Consider the following 21,801-nt stretch of genomic DNA (forward strand, 5'->3'; position numbering starts at 1 on the left):
ATGAGTGAAAAATATCTGAAAAGTAAAAAAATAAAATAAAATGAATAGCAAAACATGTGAAAAGTGTAAAATGAACGGAAAATTATATGACAACGTACAAAAAATAATTAAAAATATAAAAATATCGGAATAGTTATTAATAAATATGTGAAATTAAATATATCCCATGCTGCTGTTATTTTTGGTGGTAGTACTTTTCTTTTATTTCTGCTATTAGTAGTATTATTATTATTGTCATATGGACATCACATGACATCTATTGCACTTCTATCCATCCTGGGAGAGAGATCCCTCATCAGTTGCTTTTCCTGAGGTTCCTTCCATTTTTCCCCCAGAGTCTTTTGTCCTGTTCTTGAAAGGGTGCAAGAACAGGATGTCATATGTTGCACGGATTGGAAAGCCCTCCTAAGGCACATTTATGATTTGTGATGTTAGGCTATATAAACAAATTGAATTGAATTTAATAGATTATATATTAATGTTGTGTAGTAAAAACAGGTCGAGAGCTTAATTCAGTTGAGGTACGGTATATTTATTTAAAACACAGAAAAAGAGAACAACCAACCACGTTAATGCAAAATATATCAAGAACATAGTGAGCAGATTTTAATTTAAAAGTGTTTTTTCTTTAATGGTTGATGATGGATGTTTACATTTAATGATGCCTATGAACAGTATGAACAATATTTAGTTACCAACGAAAGCCATAATTACGTGTAGCTGCAAGAGGTTTGCTAATTTCATACTAGCACATTAACACAAAGCATTATTTATATGAAAGGAATTGACATAATGCATACATGAACAATTGCATGATACCGGGGCTACTGTCTCCACCAGACAAAGTTATACGCTCATGTTCAAGCCAGAAAAACTACCTTGCCATCAGGTGTTTCTTAGTGTTTTTCTCAGGCCTCAAGAGAATGATGAAACATTTGGGGGCAAAAATGCAGAGCAGTAAACCATAGCTAGAGGCCAGGATTGCAAAAATCTCCACAACAACAACGTACTTCCCAGGAGAGCTAATGTAGGCAGGGACAAAGGCCACCCAGACAGCACAGAATATCAGCATGCTGAAGGTGATCAGTTTGGCCTCGTTGAATTTGTCAGGGAGTTTCCGAGCAAGAAAGGCCAGGAGGAGACAGGTGCAGGCCAGCAGACCAATGTAACCCAGAACCAGAGAGAAGCCCACCACAGAGGCCATGGCACACTCCAAGGTGACCGTTGACCCTTGGAAACCGAGATCACGTTGTGGCACAGGGGGGCTGAGGGACAGCCATGTCACACAGATGATAATCTGGATGAAAAGTAAACACATGTCAGTGTTATCATTTTTTATATCAAGTGAAGAAATGTTCTCATCATTGAATCAACAAAACAATATTCACACCTGTATAGATGTAAAGAGGCAGACACTTCCTCTCTGTTGGCCTGGACCAAACCACTTCATCAAGGCTCCAGCACCAGGCCGAGCTGAGCGGAAAACAGCAAGAACTACTACGGTTTTGACCAGCAGGCAGGAAACACAAAGTACAAAGCTGATCCCAAAAGCTGCCTGTTGGAACCGACAAGACCAGACTGATGGACGACCAATGAAGACCAGTGAGCACAGGAAGCACAACGTCAGGGACAGGAGAAGCAGGAAGCTCAGTTCTGAATTGTTGGCTCGCACCTTGAGGGGAATCAGATTACCAGACAAATACGTGACCACTTAAACAATACAATACCTTTGCACGGACAAAAACAAATTAAAGAAAGGAATGTGGAATGCATACAACACACTCATGTGTTATATTAGTATAGGCTCTTACCACAGGTGTTTGACGGTAACAGAGAAACATCACAAATACAGCTGTTGTCACCACTGCACCAGACACAGCTGCTGTAGTCAGGGTGATGCCCAAGGTTTCATTAAAGGAAAGGAAGTCCAGCTGGCGAGGGATGCAGGCAGTTTGTTTAGCATTGGACCAAAACTCAGATGGACAACGCTCACAGTGAAGGGAATCTGGGAGAGAAAAAAAGAGGAGGTAAGAAAAATAAAACACAAAGAGCTACATTAAGGTTGTCTTATAATTTCCTCACCAGTTTGATTGCTAATCTCCCCTTCAGCACATTGGATACAGTCAAAGCAGCAGAGAGGTCCTCCTTTCCTGTTGGCCTTTCGGGTACCTGGGGGACAGCTCTCACTGCACACTGAAACAGGCACCTGCACAAAAATCTCAATATTCAACATTCTCAATGACATAGTCTGGTGAATCGACAAATCAACAGCAACTTTGTTAGCAGACATGAGACGACTTGTTGATCTGACTACCTGGTTGGATCCTGTGCTCCACTGAATGGTTGATTCATTAAGGTGGAGGTCAAACCCGTCCACACGACCGATCAAAACCAGTTTGAGTGACCCCTCGGGGGTTTCTTGCCAGTTGACAAGGTCATACTTTGCTGGAATGTCGGCACCTTGGAAATAAAACATATCTCCTTGTGGTGTGGTGAAATTCAATTTGTTCAAGTGCTGCAACAGCTGAAATTACAAAATGTTGAAAAGTCTGTTAACATTTAAAATTCTGTATACTGTTTACAAAAGATGCATTGACGATATTAAAAGACCCTTGTGAATAAGATGACTCAGGGACAATACTGTTTACCTCTTTGGGTTTTATGTGTTTTGGAGAAGAGCAGGTGGAGCTGTTGTTTCTGGATGAGCTTTCTCTATCAGGGCAGGAGAGAAGGCTGTGAAGAGCATGAGCTGCAGCATAAACAGCAAGGTAGACGTTATATGCCACCCTAAGCTGGGAGACATCAGTGAAGGGATTCTTCACTCCCTCCAGGTTCTCCGTCCCACTGCAGAGTGGCAGAGAACCTTTCTGAGAGGACCCTTTAGCAGGAAAGAGAGAAGCTGCATGTGATCGTGTAGCTCCAAGACTGCATCCAAACTCCATTTCCCAGAATTCCCATAAGAATTTATCATCAGGACGACGCATTGGGTGCAAACTTCTAAGATAATTTTCAAATCCGGGTATTGTTGAACTTCGAATGGCCACACCAACAACACCACTTGCCACTTTGGAGATGACAAGATCTTGAAGAAGATCATCACTGGTGCTCCAAGCCTCACTGGCCAGAAACTGTCTGTCAGTCACCTACAGTAAAAGGACACTGAAATAAATTACGACAAGAAAAATACATGTCTTTGTTTAGTGATGAATCCCTTAGTCTATACAAATTTTGATGGCGGTTGCTCACATTTATCTTGGCCAGTTCCAGAAACACTTTCTTAATCTCTGTATACCAGCAAAAGACCAGGATCACCCTGGCAGTCGAAGCTTGAATTGTGAGGGCTACACGACTGGCATCACTCACAATAGTTTCTTTAAGGACAGTCTCTATGAATTCGAAACACACCCCTTGCCCCCGGGTCTCTTCCTGAAATGCCTGGAGACCAAAACAACAAACATGTTCATGCATATATTGTTACATATTATATATAAAGGATATCCATGCAATACTTTTTTTAAGGCGATTCACTGTAAAATATCAAAGACATACACCTCTATTGCCAGATGGCCATAATCCTTATTTTCAATCACAGCTCCTATCCAAGTCCAGCGGAAGCGAATGGCCATTCGTGCCATGGCCCGGGCTTGGTAAATATCACTGGGGATTGTTCTGAAGACGTTAGGAAAGTTAAGCCTGTCACTCAGACAAGGGCAGCTTGCCATGTAGCTGATCTGAAAGAAAGATGCAGAAATATAATTTTGACACATGCTTTTACAGCAATAGCACCATTGTATCTTTAATCAATATGTTTTCAAATAGTATCAGCCTCTTGATGTATAAAAATAAAGGTTTATTTCTTTAGGTAATGAAACTCACCAGTGGCACAGAGAGAGACCCCAGGACCCTGGACAGAACTATGGTTGATGTTGACGAGGCAGTACCAATGAGCAAAGGAACAGGCTGACCAGCTGCTTATAGCATTAGACATATAATTGCATGACGTTAACCTTTTTATACTTTAATCATATGAGTTGTTGTTGTCATCGACATGGTACACATTCACTGCATACTTTATTTTATCAAGTCATACCTGCTGTCTCTCCAGGTTGTCCATAAGCTGCGGAACGAGGCGTAGAGGGTGTTAAGTTGCAGCTGCGTGCGTCTCCTCCGACCAGTGACAGTGCAACTTGCTGAGCCCAGTAGGAGCTGGCACAGCTATCAAGTATACGGTAGCCCAGCTTCACTCCTGGTAGCAGGGTGCTGTTTCGATTGATTTCCTCCACTGCAAACGTCATAGTGTATGCATTTTTTAATGACTCTAGATCTAAACTGAGACCACAGGAGATGAAATGAATTAAATAAACTACAATATCAGTGAAATATATATTCACCGTGGATATGTATATAAAAACAGCAAATATCAAAAAATGTCATTGAGACCAACATAAAGGTATTACAGCAACATTTGTTGAAATCATTCTACTATACTTCTAAATTATACTAAAATGTGCTTATCTCAAATAAATGCAACTTTAACATTTTTGTTATTAATGAAACAATTATAAAACACAATGCATATTATAAACATTATATAACATCATAGCTCAACATTTCTGTATTTTAACAGAAATATATGAGCATGACAATACATATATATATTAATTACAACATAATAATAATAATACATGTTGGGTTTACCCTGTGCAAGGTTCATAATGAGGCAGCATGGTGAATCCATGCTCTACAGCTGAACTTTTGTAATAAAGATTAAAAAGTCCACCAATAATCACATCTCCATCCTGGGAGAGGCTCTTGTTGATCGGCACTCCCCACCTGGAGCACACTATCGCCTGAACCACCTCCAGCCCTGTGTGTCGCTCCATTACACTGAGAAGCAGCAGGGACAGGGCTGAGGGCGACCACGGAGTGAAGAGCCAGGGGAACCAAGACATCGATGCAGCTGTTCAGAACATTTAACACATATAGGTTATCTGAAATTCAGAATATGCATCAATACATTCAGTCTGTGTAAAACACCAGTCACATCCAACCTACACCATGAAACCTGACAAGAGTGAATTAAATTCAGAACAAATACCTCAGAGACCAAATTCAACAGCTCCTGTTACCAAAGACAAATCCCATTAAATGTCACAATCCAACATCATGTCAAAAACAGAGAACAGAAACATGTTTAACTTGGTTAAAAAGCTCCTATCACAAGGTAAATAGATAACTCTGAATATGACCTGAACATAACCACCCCCCTACTCTGCACAAGTGAAGTGTTGTGAATATTTATAATAGGTGTAAAGCCTTTTGCAAGGAAGTAAAACTGATGACACACAAGCCAAAATTACTCCTCTCTAGAGTGATGGTGGAAAAACAATTGAATGCTTGCAAGTGATTGGCATGTAAGGTGTGTGTGTGTGTGTGTGTGTGTGTGTGTGTGTGTGTGTGTATGTGTGGTGTATATTATGTTTCCTATAATAATAAATAATAATAATACATCGATTTTCTATAGCGCTTTTCAAGATACCCAAAGATGCTTTACAGGGATAGATAAACTACTGGGACGATCAGCGTTTGAATCAAAAAAATCCTTCACATCGTTGACAACACAAATCTCTGAGGTCACTGAAACTGTGTTTGGGAAACAGATCTCAGTGATCGACACTCCAGGAATAATAGGATCTGAGGGGGAGGTTCAGACACGGTGTCAGGACCTCCTGAAGTCCTCCAGACCTTGTGTGTTCCTGGTGGTCGTTAAAATAGATCGCTTCACCATCGAGCAGAAGACTGCTGTGGGGAAAGCTATCAGAGCCGTTGGAGATCATGATTTCAACAAGTGCTACCTGTTCTTCACAGGAGGAGATGACTTAGGCAACATGTCGTTAGATGATTTCATCAACGAGGATCCAGAAGGTCCACTTCCACCACTTGTTGAAAGGTTTGAAGGGAGACATCATGTGTTCAACAATGTAAATGGAGGACCGGAACAAGTCAGAGAGCTGCTGATGAAGTCAGCCCACCTCAGAATCAGTGAGTAACATTTAAACCACCAATCAGGGGAAGTGTTGCATGTCTCTAAAAATATCTCTAACAAGACATGTCATTACCGCCAACGTGAATAACAATCTTACTGTATTTACGCTTATCCTTAGCCAGCAGTTTTAAATAGGACTCAATGTCGTGAAACTTGAATTAGTTTGTGGTGAACCGTGTGCTTCTGCTTAGATTTATGCTTCCTTCAGACAGTCACCCAGCCTCCCGGCTGCTCGGGGGACGGCTATACCTGAGTCTTTATACCTGACAGTCCCACCAGGCTCAGGTGTGTCCCATCCGCTGATAAGCAACAACCTGAAAGACAGAAAGAGACAAACAGGACACAGACCCTTAGTGGGAGGGAGGGGTCGTCACACGAGCAAGAGAGAGCAGGAGAGGTAAAGCTAAAGTACGGTAGCTAACGTTAGCAGAACTGAACAACGTGTTAACAACTGTTGGATTAAGCGAGAAGTTGCTTAATCCAACAGTCCAACAACCATGTTATTAGCCTTATGTGTTCTTGCTCACTGACGACCACAGTTTGTTTGGATCAACTCTGTTCTGTTGGTTAAAACCAACACAGAACAGGTTTGTACTGGTTGAGTTCCATGTTGAAAACAAAGGTACACAGAATTTTCCTGCACCACATGAACTACTTCCATCCAGCCGCTGCTCTGAAACTCCTATTGACCTTTTAAACTGTTATCCTCAGGCAACACCATCCTGGGATCAGATCAGTTCAAATCAGCCTGTAACTTTAATTCAGTCAGTACTGAGAGTGTTTCTAAGTCAGCCATTGTAGAGGGTTGTAAGGTCACAGTGGTCGACACTCCAGGATTCACTGATAAAGTTCTGAATCCTAAACGGCTGTACCTGGAGATCATGAAGATGACGGTAACAGCCAGTCCTGGACCACATGCCTTCGTCTTTGTGGTCAAAATAGAGAGAATCACCAACGATGACATCAAACTGTTTGAGCTGCTTCCAAAACTGTTCAGCAGTGAGGCTTTGAGGTACTCCATGGTCCTTTTCACTTATGGAGATGAGCTGAAAGACCAGAATGTGGAGGATTTGATCCAGTCCAACCCTCAGGTGTCAAAACTGGTCTCCTTGTGTGGTGGTAGATACTGTGTGTTTGACAACAGAGCAAAAAGAAACAGAGCAGGTTAGAACCTTCCTGGATAAAGTAGATGAGATGGTCACAGCTAACGGTGGACAACACTTCACTGATGACATATTCAAGATGGCTGAGATGTACTTAGATAAAGTGAGGAAACTGCTCTCCAATAAAGAAGGGAACCAGAAGGTCGACGATGATGACAAAGAATGGAAAGGATTTATACCTTCTTTATTTAATGCAGTAGGCCGAGAAGGAGTAGGAGCAGTAGTAGGAGCATTAGCAATAGTAGGAGTAGGAGTAGGATGTATAGTAGGAGGAGCAGCAGCAACAGCAGCAGCAGCAGCAGCAGCAGCAGCAGCAGTAGCATTAGTAGGAGCAACAGCCCAAATACAAAAAGTCATGAAACAAAAGAAACAGTGATACAGTTGAACTCTCAATGAAGACCACTGACCTTTAGAACAACCTGACACGTTCAAACTCAAACCAGTTTCTCATTGGTCATCTCTCTTATATCAAGCCCAGCAGGTGTCAGGTGTATTTTTTGATTTAAAATCTGTTTGCAAAACATAACGATATTGTTCTCAAATGAAAACGTAGTCAGTCTACAGTGACCCGTTAGTCAGTCTATAGTCACATGACCCGTTAGTCACTAGTCATGTGACTCCCACCGTTATGTCCCAGGATTGTTCTGCTCTCTTTAACATGTGATCAGTTGTATTGATCATCAGGACCCGTGTGTGTTAATAACTTGATCTTTATGAGTTTATTGTTTTTGTCCTTTGACTTCTGCTGTGTTGATTATTGATCATTAAATTGGATGCAATCTGACATTTTCTCACTTTGACGACAAAGTTTCTGATTTAATATACTAATAATTCAATAACGTATAAAACTGAAAATGTTCAACTTTTTATTCTGTTGGAGGATTTGTTTAACATGATTCTGATATATTGATAATCTGCTGATCAGTTTGTTTGATTTAATATTTCTTTTACAAATAAACAGAAGTATGTATCTACTTTGTTTTACTTTTCTTAATAAATTGTTTGATTTGAAGCACTGAGGTTTTGATGATTATTTTAAGGTTTATTTATTAGTGCAACACACTAACAGTTCAAAATGTTTAACATTATGATATAAAACTACAATAAATAATAAAACTACATAAAGTACTTGAAATTAAAGAAAACATTAAACACATTTTAAATGTTGTTTAAGCGTAAATAGAGAAGCAGTAGTGAATCTGAAACCATCTGTTTCCACTTCATGTGGACTTGGAGAGTCCTGTGTGGGGTACTGCAGGAATATGGACCTGGGTCGTTGCTACATTTAAACATCACAAACACGTCGACCAGTTTAAAAAGATCAAGTATGAATCAGGACAAATCAAACTTGATTTGAGCAAATATTTGAAACAAGTAGTTTTTAATTTTACTGTCAGATTTCATCAAAGAAAATGAATGTTTAAAAAGTTAGTTCTCATGTTTTTTACAGTTCAGTCCTCCTCTAAACATCGAGTGTAAAACTGAAACACAAACAGAAGCTCAGCTAAAGATATTTTACAGTTTAAATTCAACGAAAACTTTTACCCTGACAGTAAATAATCATGTACTTTTACTCTGCTGTGAGTACTAGCACTGAGTATTACTGATACATATCTGAGAGAGGACTTCGGGTTCAGTTTCAGGTTCTGGTTCTAGTTCAGGTTCAGGTTCTGGTTGAGGTTCTGGTTCTAGTTCTGGTTCAGGTTCTGCAGGGCTCATGAGGGTACAAGTAAACAGGTGAGTCTGAGGACACCTGGTGGACGAGTGAAGGATAACAACACAGAGACACACTGCTGTAATAGCACTGCTGTGTTAGTAAGAGTTGAGGAAAACATCAGTGGGAAATATTAAAAAATGATTAGAAATATATCCAAAAAATATTATTAAACTATAATAATATATTAGTAACATATCCCAAAAGAAATAATGAGTGAAAAATATCTGAAAAGTAAAAAAATAAAATAAAATGAATAGCAAAACATGTGAAAAGTGTAAAATGAACGGAAAATTATATGACAACGTACAAAAAATAATTAAAAATATAAAAATATCGGAATAGTTATTAATAAATATGTGAAATTAAATATATCCCATGCTGCTGTTATTTTTGGTGGTAGTACTTTTCTTTTATTTCTGCTATTAGTATTATTATTATTGTCATATGGACATCACATGACATCTATTGCACTTCTATCCATCCTGGGAGACAGATCCCTCATCAGTTGCTTTTCCTGAGGTTCCTTCCATTTTTCCCCCAGAGTCTTTTGTCCTGTTCTTGAAAGGGTGCAAGAACAGGATGTCATATGTTGCACGGATTGGAAAGCCCTCCTAAGGCACATTTATGATTTGTGATGTTAGGCTATATAAACAAATTTAATTCAATTTAATAGATTATATATTAATGTTGTGTAGTAAAAACAGGTCGAGAGCTTAATTCAGTTGAGGTACGGTATATTTATTTAAAACACAGAAAAAGAGAACAACCAACCACGTTAATGCAAAATATATCAAGAACATAGTGAGCAGATTTTAATTTAAAAGTGTTTTTTCTTTAATGGTTGATGATGGATGTTTACATTTAATGATGCCTATGAACAGTATGAACAATATTTAGTTACCAACGAAAGCCATAATTACGTGTAGCTGCAAGAGGTTTGCTAATTTCATACTAGCACATTAACACAAAGCATTATTTATATGAAAGGAATTGACATAATGCATACATGAACAATTGCATGATACCGGGGCTACTGTCTCCACCAGACAAAGTTATACGCTCATGTTCAAGCCAGAAAAACTACCTTGCCATCAGGTGTTTCTTAGTGTTTTTCTCAGGCCTCAAGAGAATGATGAAACATTTGGGGGCAAAAATGCAGAGCAGTAAACCATAGCTAGAGGCCAGGATTGCAAAAATCTCCACAACAACAACGTACTTCCCAGGAGAGCTAATGTAGGCAGGGACAAAGGCCACCCAGACAGCACAGAATATCAGCATGCTGAAGGTGATCAGTTTGGCCTCGTTGAATTTGTCAGGGAGTTTCCGAGCAAGAAAGGCCAGGAGGAGACAGGTGCAGGCCAGCAGACCAATGTAACCCAGAACCAGAGAGAAGCCCACCACAGAGGCCATGGCACACTCCAAGGTGACCGTTGACCCTTGGAAACCTAGATCACGTTGAGGCACAGGGGGGCTGAGGGACAGCCATGTCACACAGATGATAATCTGGATGAAAAGTAAACACATGTCAGTGTTATCATTTTTTATATCAAGTGAAGAAATGTTCTCATCATTGAATCAACAAAAAAAATATTCACACCTGTATAGATGTAAAGAGGCAGACACTTCCTCTCTGTTGGCCTGGACCAAACCACTTCATCAAGGCTCCAGCACCAGGCCGAGCTGAGCGGAAAACAGCAAGAACTACTACGGTTTTGACCAGCAGGCAGGAAACACAAAGTACAAAGCTGATCCCAAAAGCTGCCTGTTGGAACCGACAAGACCAGACTGATGGACGACCAATGAAGACCAGTGAGCACAGGAAGCACAGCTTCAGGGACAGGAGAAGCAGGAAGCTCAGTTCTGAATTGTTGGCTCGGACCTTGAGGGGAATCAGATTACCAGACAAATACGTGATCACTTAAACAATACAATACCTTTGCACGGACAAAAACAAATGAAAGAAAGGAATGTGGAAGAATTTCAAATGCATACAACACACTCATGTGTTATATTAGTATAGGTTCTTACCATAGGTGTTTGACGGTAACAGAGAAACATCACAAATACAGCTGTTGTCACCACTGCACCAGACACAGCTGCTGTAGTCAGGGTGATGCCCAAGGTTTCATTAAAGGAAAGGAAGTCCAGCTGGCGAGGGATGCAGGCAGTTTGTTTAGCATTGGACCAAAACTCAGATGGACAACGCTCACAGTGAAGGGAATCTGGGAGAGAAAAAAAGAGGAGGTAAGAAAAATAAAACACAAAGAGCTACATTAAGGTTGTCTTATAATTTCCTCACCAGTTTGATTGCTAATCTCCCCTTCAGCACATTGGATACAGTCAAAGCAGCAGAGAGGTCCTCCTTTCCTGTTGGCCTTTCGGGTACCTGGGGGACAGCTCTCACTGCACACTGAAACAGGCACCTGCACAAAAATCTCAATGTTCAACATTCTCAATGACATAGTCTGGTGAATCGACAAATCAACAGCAACTTTGTTAGCAGACATGAGACGACTTGTTGATCTGACTACCTGGTTGGATCCTGTGCTCCACTGAATGGTTGATTCATTAAGGTGGAGGTCAAACCCGTCCACACGACCGATCAAAACCAGTTTGAGTGACCCCTCGGGGGTTTCTTGCCAGTTGACAAGGTCATACTTTGCTGGAATGTCGGCACCTTGGAAATAAAACATATCTCCTTGTGGTGTGGTGAAATTCAATTTGTTCAAGTGCTGCAACAGCTGAAAGTACAAAATGTTGAAAAGTCTGTTAACATTTAAAATTCTGTATACTGTTTATAAAAGATGCATTGATGATATTAAAAGACCCTTGTGAATAAGATGACTCAGGGACAATACTGTTTACCTCTTTGGGTTTTATGTGTTTTGGAGAAGAGCAGGTGGAGCTGTTGTTTCTGGATGAGCTTTCTCTATCAGGGCAGGAGAGAAGGCTGTGAAGAGCATGAGCTGCAGCATAAACAGCAAGGTAGACGTTATATGCCACCCTAAGCTGGGAGACATCAGTGAAGGGATTCTTCACTCCCTCCAGGGACTCTGTCCCACTGCAGAGTGGCAGAGAACCTTTCTGAGAGGACCCTTTAGCAGGAAAGAGAGAAGCTGCATGTGATCGTGTAGCTCCAAGACTGCATTCAAACTCCTTTTCCCAGAATTCCCGTAAGAATTTATCATCAGGATGACGCATTGGGTGCAAACTTCTGAGATAATTTTCAAATCCGGGTATTGTTGAACTTCGAATGGCCACACCAACAACACCACTTGCCACTTTGGAGATGACAAGATCTTGAAGAAGATCATCACTGGTGCTCCAAGCCTCACTGGCCAGAAACTGTCTGTCAGTCACCTACAGTAAAAGGACACTGAAATAAATTACGACAAGAAAAATATATGTCTTTGTTTAGTGATGAATCCCTTAGTCTATACAAATTTTGATGGCGGTTGCTCACATTTATCTTGGCCAGTTCCAGAAACACTTTCTTAATCTCTGTATACCAGCAAAAGACCAGGATCACCCTGGCAGTCGAAGCTTGAATTGTGAGGGCTACACGACTGGCATCACTCACAATAGTTTCTTTAAGGACAGTCTCTATAAATTCGAAACACACCCCTTGCCCCCGGGTCTCTTCGTGAAATGCCTGGAGACCAAAACAACAAACATGTTCATGCATATATTGTTTCTTATTATATATAAAGGATATCCATGCAATACTTTTTTGAAGGCGATTCACTGTAAAATATCAAAGACATACACCTGTATTGCCAGATGGCCATAATCCTTATTTACAATCACAGCTCCTATCCAAGTCCAGCGGAAGCGAATGGCCATTCGTGCCATGGCCCGGGCTTGGTAAATATCACTGGGGATTGTTCTGAAGACGTTAGGAAAGTTAAGCCTGTCACTCAGACAAGGGCAGCTTGCCATGTAGCTGATCTGAAAGAAAGATGCAGAAATATAATTTTGACACATGATTTTACAGCAATAGCACCATTGTATCTTTAATCAAAATGTTTTCAAATAGTATCAGCCTCTTGATGTATAAAAAAATAAAAAATAAAGGTTTATTTCTTTAGGTAATGAAACTCACCAGCGGCACAGAGAGAGGCCCCAGGACCCTGGACAGAACTATGGTTGATGTTGACGAGGCAGCACCAATGAGCAAAGGAACAGGCTGACCAGCTGCTTATAGCATTAGACATATAATTGCATGACGTTAACCTTTTTATACTTTAATCATATGAGTTGTTGTTGTCATCGACATGGTACACGTTCACTGCATACTTTATTTTATCAAGTCATACCTGCTGTCTCTCCAGGTTGTCCATAAGCTGCGGAACGAGGCGTAGAGGGTGTTAAGTTGCAGCTGCGTGCGTCTCCTCCGACCAGTGACAGTGCAACTTGCTGAGCCCAGTAGGAGCTGGCACAGCTATCAAGTATACGGTAGCCCAGCTTCACTCCTGGTAGCAGGGTGCTGTTTCGATTGATTTCCTCCACCGCAAACGTCATAGTGTATGCATTTTTTAATGACTCTAGATCTAAACTGAGACCACAGGAGATGAAATTAATTAAATAAACTACAATATCAGTGAAATATATATTCACCGTGGATATGTATATAAAAACAGCAAATATCAAAAAATGTCATTGAGACCAACATAAAGGTATTACAGCAACATTTGTTGAAATCATTCTACTATACTTCTAAATTATACTAAAATGTGCTTATCTCAAATAAATGCAACTTTAACATTTTTGTTATTAATGAAACAATTATAAAACACAATGCATATTATAAACATTATATAACATCATAGCTCAACATTTCTGTATTTTAACAGAAATATATGAGCATGACAATACATATATATATTAATTACAACATAATAATAATAATACATGTTGGGTTTACCCTGTGCAAGGTTCATAATGAGGCAGCATGGTGAATCCATGCTCTACAGCTGAACTTTTGTAATAAAGATTAAAAAGTCCACCAATAATCACATCTCCATCCTGGGAGAGGCTCTTGTTGATCGGCGCTCCCCACCTGGAGCACACTATCGCCTGAACCACCTCCAGCCCTGTGTGTCGCTCCATTACACTGAGAAGCAGCAGGGACAGGGCTGAGGGCGACCACGGAGTGAAGAGCCAGGGGAACCAAGACATCGATGCAGCTGTTCAGAACATTTAACACATATAGGTTATCTGAAAGTCAGAATATGCATCAATACATTCAGTCTGTGTAAAACACCAGTCACATCCAACCTACACCATGAAACCTGACAAGAGTGAATTAAATTCAGAACAAATACCTCAGAGACCAAATTCAACAGCTCCTGTTACCAAAGACAAATCCCATTAAATGTCACAATCCAACATCATAGCCTCATGTCAAAAACAGAGAACAGAAACATGTTTAACTTGGTTAAAAAGCTCCTATCACAAGGTAAATAGATAAATCTGAATATGACCTGAACATAACCACCCCCCTACAAGTGAAGTGTTGTTGTGAATATTTATAATAGGTGTAAAGCCTTTTGCAAGGAAGTAAAACTGATGACACACAAGCCAAAATTACTCCTCTCTAGAGTGATGGTGGAAAAACAATTGAATGCTTGCAAGTGATTGGCATGTAAGGTGTGTGTGTGTGTGTGTGTGCGTGTGTGTGTGTGTGTGTGTGTGTGTGTGTGTGTGTCTGTGTGTGTATGTGTGGTGTATATTATGTTTCCTATAGATAAACTACTGTATGATCTCATTCAAAAGACCTCAGGTAACTGAGATACTGTACCTCAGGATAAACAAGTGAAAGTGCCAGAAGGCTGATTATCTTTAACCTAAATGAGCTGAAAAGTGGAGATAAAACATGAAAGAAAACATCCAACTTCATGGGTCCTTTTCTCTTAGATGTCTAAGGAATATTGTACTATGATTGATCCAAACAACTTAACAAAGTGCGGCAGTCTGGTATGGGGAGTTGTATGCCCAGAGCAACAGGTGTGCTGTTTGTCAGCTCTATTATACAGTAATTTCATGAGCAATTACACCCCATTATGGTTTAGGTGGCATATGGGGAAAGATTAGGCTGTTTTTGAGCTTGAGCTTCATTCTTGATAAATTATCTGTCGAATGTTCTGTGTAGCATTTTGAGTGAAACAGAAAATAAACATGGAATTTGTTGAAATCAAATATTTCAATATTTTATTGCATTGGTAGGAAAATGCTCAGAGTTCGCCGATGAGCAACAATACAAAGAAAATAGGATGGCGTAACACTGTAACAATAAAAAACAAACTGCTGCTTTGGCCACCCTCCCCTCCTCAGCTTGGCCCACTGTAGTTGTCACTCTGTTTTTTCATTTCATTAAGTTATACAAAATTAAACAACCATAACCAACAAGAGATTATTTTTGCAGTCTGTATCAAAGCAATTATAAAAATAAAACCTTTAAACTCCAAATCTTTCAAATTTGCAATCATGTTTTCAAATTCTACAAATCATAGAGATCAACAAGTCCAAGCAAGGAAGTTAACGTACTGTATTGCACCTAATGCAAAACAAGCCTACATCCTCGGTTGTTTCCAATGCAGCTACTTGTTCTGTGCAAATGTTGTTAGGCGATGCAACATCTATTGTATGAATTGGTGCATAGTCATGCTTGACATGTTCACAGGTAACATGCACAAACAAAAATGTACAGTTAGAATTGGTTCTCAACTAAAACCCATCTCAGATTTAAAACAATGACACATTTACAAATCACACATAAAGGAATACCACTGAAAAGAGAAGGAAGACTTACATCTTTGAAAAGATCAACCCCATCTATTAAAAGTAGCTGTTTGATTATACTACACATTCAAATGATACAAAGAAAGACATTCCCTCTCTGCTTAAAACCCAACTCTTCTTTTTTTTTTGCTTCATAGTCAATGTTCGCAGTTTGAAAAGTACATCACAGGGACAAAGATAACAAGTATCTGTACAATCAGTCTAGGAAGCCATTTGGAGGGAATCAAAGTTCCCAAGTACATTTACACATTAAGCAGAATACAGACAATACACTGCCAGACTAGACCATTCACTTGAATAGAGGACATTTCATACAAGAAATTCATGCTGTCAGATCCAGCTATGGATGACATGTGATGTTTCACATACATTGTACAGACTATATCTTTCTCTAGAAATTGCCCAGAATAAGATTTATTTAACTGTCATGATGGAATCCTACTGGTCTTTGAACATGGGAAAAAACAATGGCTAGTATTTATTTCCTTGGCTTTTGGTGTAATTGAACGTCATCAAGGATCACAGCTTGATCATTAATCTCATTTTAGGTTATGGTCAGATCTAGAGTCTGAGCAGAAAGTAGACCTCAGGCTCTGACTCAGAGTGGTTGGAGTCAGCAGATGGAAGAGAGTCATCTGTGTAGAAGTGATCTCCATAATGATCCCCATTTCCATTACGCAATGATGTACAAGCTCCCTCAGGAAGTCCCCTGTCTTCCAGCTGACCAAGGTAGCCTGCTATGTAAGAACCTGTCGAGTGTCTGTTTGCTGGTGGATTTTGTGAGGCTGGTTTATTCCTCAATACCACCCCACCAATGCTGGCAGTACTATTGATCACCTCACCTGCCCGAGGCTTTAGAGCCTCTTGCAGTCTTTCACGAGCGCGGATGTTGATGTGACGCACTCGGCTTTGGCTCCGAGAAGATAGGCGCCGGGTAAGGAGTGGAGGGGAATCATCTACATCCCTGTGAACAACAGATGCTACACTTGCTACCTGTGGCTGTGGCAGTGGGGTTTTTGCTTCCTGATGCAACTGAGGAGGCTGGGGTCCATCTCTGTCACTGTCATCACCCTCTAGACTGACCAGCTTACGAAGCTGTTCTGTAAGTGGATCACAAGACTGTGATTGGAAAGTTACTTCCCCCATGGTGCCCATCCTCTTTTGCTTCCTCATATGGGGAGTGATGAAACTGCGACTTATAATGTGGTATTTGCTCTGGAAGTTGCATGATATATCTTCAGAGGTCAGATCTCCCAGGGACTTGGACTTACATGGGCTGGGGGCTGTGGGGTCTATGGTACCAGACTCGGGTCGAGTAGATATAGGGCCTACGTTTGAGTGGAGAGAATCTGTGGATTTAGGGTGTGAATGGTGTTTTGTAGTGATGGGGGAAACATTTTGGTTCCAGGAATGAGGGGTGTATGATTGTGTTTGACTTTGACAGTGTGAGTGGGTGTTTTGAGGAGCTAAAGACTCTGATGGGGGCGTAATGCAGTCATAGTCCAGGTGGCTATACACTGCATCGCACTCTGAAGAAGGGGGATATAGGCCTCTCTCTCTACCAATGTTTGTTGACACAGCAGATTGGCCAGGGAGTCTTTCAGAAGAAGAGATACTATTATAAAAGCACTTTACTTGCTCCATGTCCATCTGTTTATACCCTAGCCTATCTTGATGGGACCTGTTTATGATCTGGCTGCCGCTATAGCTCCTCTGTTGTGTGTAGGAACTCTTGAAGTCTCTGCTGTTGTTAAAGGCATCAGAATTGCTCTGAGGAACAGGGTAGCTGTTCAGACGCAGTGGACTAGGGTTGGAAGGTCTAGAGCTGATGGGTCTGTGGAAGGAAGAAGCCTGGGAGAGGTTCTGGTGTTGGTGGTGATTGGCCAGCTGATAGGAAGGTTGATTCATTGGAGTGGGATGCTGTGAAAATGCATGCGGCGGGTACTGCTGTTGAGGATCACGGTATGACAAAGGCTGTTTTTGTTGGGAGTAGTTGGGAGTGGACTCATGGTTTTGGTAAATAGCATGCCGTTTGGTTGGACTTAGGGGTCCCTCCCATTGGTTGCTATGTTTCGGCGAGGTCATCATCATATCCAATGGATCCTCATCAACATTTATCTCTACTTCTGCAAAAGCATTTCCAGCTGAGTCATGGAGAAACTGGAAACAGTTACTGTTTACAGAGGAGCCTGTGTACCTTTTAGAAGTACTTTGCTCTATGCATGGTACTGATGCTAGTGCTGGTGGATCATACACTTCCTCGTACACACTCTCCTCTGCCTCCTCACTTTCTTCCCTCCCGCCCCTCTTTCTGTTCACGTCATCCCAGCCCAGATTGTGCCCTTTGCCTAAACCCTGGACCACCTTGGCCGGAGAGGACCCCAAGCTATTTAAAGGTGTGCTTTCCCTAGTGTCTGCCTGAACATGGACCGTCTGCTTTCTCAGGTTGTACACTGATACAGGCAACAGCACCTCCTCATCCAGAATGGTGTAGACCTCTTCAAGCTCTGCGGTTTCTGGGCTGGAGAAGAGAGCTGGAGAAGGTGCTCCTGCCTGGGAAATCTTGCGCGGTGATCGGATTTCATGATTTGTTTTTTCAGCTACTTTTTGGGGACTTAAGTGGTTCTTGTTAGTAGATGCAGTGATGGTCTTCATAGGTGACCTTAAATCTTGTAGTGTGGTAGGGGTGGTAGGCCTGTAGTTTGAATGACGGATAGGGGTATGATCATGAGGTAATGTGTGTGATTCGTTTTGTTCAACAGTGCTTTCAAACTGACCAATCAGAGCAGATATAGAGCCACATGTGTCTTGCTCATTGCCCAAAGACACAGCATCAATGAGTCTGGAGATACTGCTGTCATGCAAAGAGCTTGGACTCTTCAGATCACAGTCCCTACTGATAGGGGAAAGAGGGGGTAAAGAGGAGGGGGCAGAGGATGAGGATGAGGAGATTGAAGGTGCAACTGTGAATGTTGTGCTGTTTGATGATGTTTCTGGTTTATGTGATCTCATCTGGCTGTTCCTGGAAGACGAGACAAAACACTTTTTCTCTGCTCCTGTGGCGATGAATTTTGATTTGACTCTGTTGTCTTCTGACTGGTAATTGGCGTAATCCTCTTCCTTTCTTACATTGCCTCCACCAATAACCAGATAAGAAGCCTCCCCTGATTGGTCAAAGTCTTTTTTTCTATTGATGTATGTCTTAGAAGGGGAAGAGATGTTTGGTCCAATAGAAAATGAGGATTCGATGAAAGGGTCCAAAGAGGAAGACCTGGGTCTGTTGAAGGGGCAAGCTCCTGTGGACACAGATAATTGAACAAAGAGATTAATAAAGATAGGCTTATATATACACCATTTGATGTAGAACACCAAGCCAACCAACAATTAAATGACAACAACTAACAGTCCAGCCAATACAAAGCAATAGCAATACACAGACGAATGGATCACCAAGTACAACTGTGAAGGGGAAGCTGGAAAATGAGGCTGAGGAGGTTAAAACAAAAGGAAGAAGCCATGTTTGAGGACATCAGATTAGGAAAGAGATGGTCAAATGGGATTGGTTTGGTCAAATGGGATCAAAAGACACAGCAATATATTTCTCATACCACTTTCGGACAAAATACACTGGGTGGACGCAATACTGGTATGTTTTTGGACGATGCAACCTTCAGACAATACGTATTTTAGATTACCTGCTGGAATATCCTAGTCAGTTCTCTACTATAAAAAAGCACAGCAAATGAAGATGGGACAGAAAAGGCATGTTAAGGTATCATGGAGAGTAGGCTGTAGTATGTCAGTTCACATGGTTATTGTACATGGATTTTAGATAGTTGTAGTAGAATAAGTAAAGCAAAGGAGTGAAATTTGAAATTAATTAATGTTAATTAATGTGAAAAACAAGTCAATGCAAAATGCTGCTTTAAGACACACCAAGCGTTTCATCACAAAGAAAGTAGCACTTAAAGAAATTACTTGAATAAAACCGCACAACTGTTTCCAAAGCCAATAGTTAATGCATCAGATTGCTGTGACTTGGTTTGTATTAGTATCATGAATCGTACAAATGCCTTATTCTTATTAATAAATGGACGTAATTTGGGTGTATTGGCATAATTCCAAAAGTACTTAATTCTTTGACTGTGATGATGAAAGGAAAATACCCACCGATGACCGTGTCTGAGCCCATATCACGTTGTTCCTTGTCTGGGGAGCAGAGGGATAGCTGCCCTTGCAGAAGCCTGTCTAAAGGCATGGAGATAGGTCTGTGGATGAGGGGGCCTCGTGGCTCGTAACGTTTCTCCACACCTACTTCCTTCCCTGACATGCCCTCTCCTCTTGCTCCTGCCCCTGTGCCGTTCTTTTGGTCTGATATCGAAGCCACTGACTCTGACAGCCCCATCTTGGTCTTCTTCCGACCCTTTGCTGGGGCACTGTTTGTGCGTCGCAGGAGGTGATCACTGATTGAGCGTTTCCGAGGGCCACCGGAGTTTGTATCCACAGAGGACTTGGAAGAACGGCTAAACAAACCCCGGATACCTCGCAGCTGATGACCCTGAGGGCAGTAGGAACGGAACAGGAAAGAAATAAGAAGTGGAAAAAAAGACAACAAGAAAGAGGCGAGACATGCTCAGAAACACATTATCAACCAAGGTGCACTTCAGACAAAGACTGATCAAAACCTTTTCACACATTACAGTTTGAAATTAAAGTGTCAATTTTCATGAAAACATCAAAAAGACATCAAGTACACGCAGCTAATAATAACAATTGCATGCTTTTAAATGCATTGCCTATAGATGGCACCCTTACTCCTTAAGGTAACACAACGAACAATCTGCAAGAAGCCGTTGAGGATTATGAATGCATGCTTACATTGCAAATGATTCTGTCTTTGTTGAAAATGAGACAACCTCGGTTGATTTTTTCCTTTTTTTGTATTTTCATAATGAGCTTAATAGCAAACTATTCCTCAGTGGTTCAATGTAACACACAAAAAAGTCATTTGAGATACGGCTGAACACAATCTGCACTTTAGCATCATGCATTGCTGTTTCATGCAGCACCACACAGAGCCTTAGGGCATCAGGATACCTTGTTAGATCCTAGAAAGTGCATTATGGTAAAGCTGGGGTTCAGGACTAGAGGACTCCACTAGAAAGACAAAGGATGGGGCTTAAATGGATTCATGTGTTCAGGGACACACATTTCTTTCTGTTTGACAAAAGTGGGTCACAGGGGGAATGCTACAATAAAGACCAGAATACAGCACTTACCTTTCCATAGACATCATGCACTGACACATGCACAAAGATGGAAGCCTCAGTCAGCCCCTCCAAGTAAACATGTCTGTAACCTGTTGTTAGGGATGAAGAGAGAAAGCATGTGAGTGAGATAGAGTGAGCGATAGAGTGAGTCAAAGAAAGATGTGGGTGTTTGTCAGACTGGTGTTTGCGTGGTAGTTGCCTGTGGAGAGGGCATTGGGAGTTCAGGGACTACTTTGATGGACGTAAACAACAAAAATAACCCACCAACCCAAAGGTCTTTTACTTTACAAATCATGGCTCACTAGATAACTTGCCCAACAGCCATAGCAATGCCAAACCCCTAAAGTGAAATCATGTGTTTAATTGAGAGTGAGTCTGGCTGTCTATTTGTGTTAAATAGCAGAACTATAATGATTGTTACTTGCAGTGACAAATTGTACCCCCTCTTAAGTTCAGGTCATTTACACACAAAATACTGAGGAATTCTGCACATACCAGGCATCAGGCTGCTGAAGGCAACAGTCCGTTGACCAATAAAGTCCCTTCCAATTGGGTCATGGTCCCAGACAAGAAAACGCACCAAAACCACCTCAGCCATGTGAAGTGTAAAGGACAGAGTCTCCTCCCATACTGGATTAAAACCTGAGGAAAACACACATATAGCCTTGTTTCATTATAATTGGGATGTGTTTCATCAGTATCTCATCAAAACATACATAGAGTATACAAGACAAAAAAAATAAGAAAGACGGCGATAGTGGTAGTGATGTGTAAAATGATCTATTTCATGAATCAATGCCCTGC

The 21,801-nt window shown here is 41.0% G+C and overlaps 3 protein-coding genes across 4 annotated transcripts in view; all 3 read right to left on the reverse strand.

Moving 5' to 3' along the window:
• Positions 1-874: 874 nt before the first annotated feature.
• Positions 875-4,952, reverse strand: LOC142959396 (extracellular calcium-sensing receptor-like). The gene is made up of 12 exons (XM_076100647.1): positions 4,699-4,952; positions 4,127-4,329; positions 3,877-3,968; positions 3,552-3,731; positions 3,247-3,435; positions 2,927-3,143; positions 2,649-2,863; positions 2,315-2,524; positions 2,083-2,206; positions 1,812-2,005; positions 1,391-1,672; positions 875-1,297 (listed from the first exon to the last, which is right to left on the reverse strand). Exons 1-12 carry the CDS (start codon positions 4,950-4,952, stop codon positions 875-877), a joined length of 2,583 nt encoding a protein of 860 aa, XP_075956762.1.
• A 5,054-nt stretch (positions 4,953-10,006) lies between these two features.
• On the reverse strand, positions 10,007-14,104 carry LOC142959397 (extracellular calcium-sensing receptor-like). Its single transcript, XM_076100648.1, has 12 exons — positions 13,851-14,104; positions 13,279-13,481; positions 13,029-13,120; positions 12,695-12,874; positions 12,390-12,578; positions 12,076-12,286; positions 11,792-11,988; positions 11,458-11,667; positions 11,226-11,349; positions 10,955-11,148; positions 10,524-10,805; positions 10,007-10,429 (listed from the first exon to the last, which is right to left on the reverse strand). Exons 1-12 carry the CDS (start codon positions 14,102-14,104, stop codon positions 10,007-10,009), a joined length of 2,559 nt encoding a protein of 852 aa, XP_075956763.1.
• A 2,184-nt stretch (positions 14,105-16,288) lies between these two features.
• Positions 16,289-21,801, reverse strand: part of plch1 (phospholipase C, eta 1) — a 44,602-nt gene continuing 39,089 nt past the window's right edge. For both annotated transcript variants that reach the window (XM_076100420.1, XM_076100419.1), the window contains exons 19-23: positions 21,493-21,639; positions 21,007-21,086; positions 20,825-20,884; positions 19,898-20,285; positions 16,289-19,023 (exon numbers count right to left, since the gene is read on the reverse strand). In XM_076100420.1, coding sequence (XP_075956535.1) covers positions 16,289-19,023; positions 19,898-20,285; positions 20,825-20,884; positions 21,007-21,086; positions 21,493-21,639 — 3,410 coding nt within the window. The remainder of the gene's footprint in view (positions 19,024-19,897; positions 20,286-20,824; positions 20,885-21,006; positions 21,087-21,492; positions 21,640-21,801) is intronic.

Source organism: Anarhichas minor, unplaced genomic scaffold (genome assembly GCF_050575085.1).
Source record: "Anarhichas minor isolate MPS153535 unplaced genomic scaffold, ASM5057508v1 ptg000026l, whole genome shotgun sequence".
NCBI classification, from domain to species: Eukaryota; Metazoa; Chordata; class Actinopteri; order Perciformes; family Anarhichadidae; genus Anarhichas; species Anarhichas minor.

Excerpts from the sequence above, each read along its gene's own strand:
- LOC142959396 (XM_076100647.1), bottom strand. The coding sequence starts at position 4,952 with ATGTCTTGGTTCCCCTGGCTCTTCACTCCGTGGTCGCCCTCAGCCCTG. Across the intron at positions 3,732-3,876 it reads GGTCTCTCTCTGTGCCACTG|ATCAGCTACATGGCAAGCTG; the intron begins GTGAGTTTCATT and ends TCTTTCTTTCAG. Across the intron at positions 1,298-1,390 it reads GCCTCTTTACATCTATACAG|ATTATCATCTGTGTGACATG; the intron begins GTGTGAATATTG and ends CTTTTCATCCAG.
- LOC142959397 (XM_076100648.1), bottom strand. The coding sequence starts at position 14,104 with ATGTCTTGGTTCCCCTGGCTCTTCACTCCGTGGTCGCCCTCAGCCCTG. Across the intron at positions 11,989-12,075 it reads ATTCTGGGAAAAGGAGTTTG|GTGGGACAGAGTCCCTGGAG; the intron begins AATGCAGTCTTG and ends TGCCACTCTGCA. Across the intron at positions 11,668-11,791 it reads AACACATAAAACCCAAAGAG|CTGTTGCAGCACTTGAACAA; the intron begins GTAAACAGTATT and ends TTGTACTTTCAG.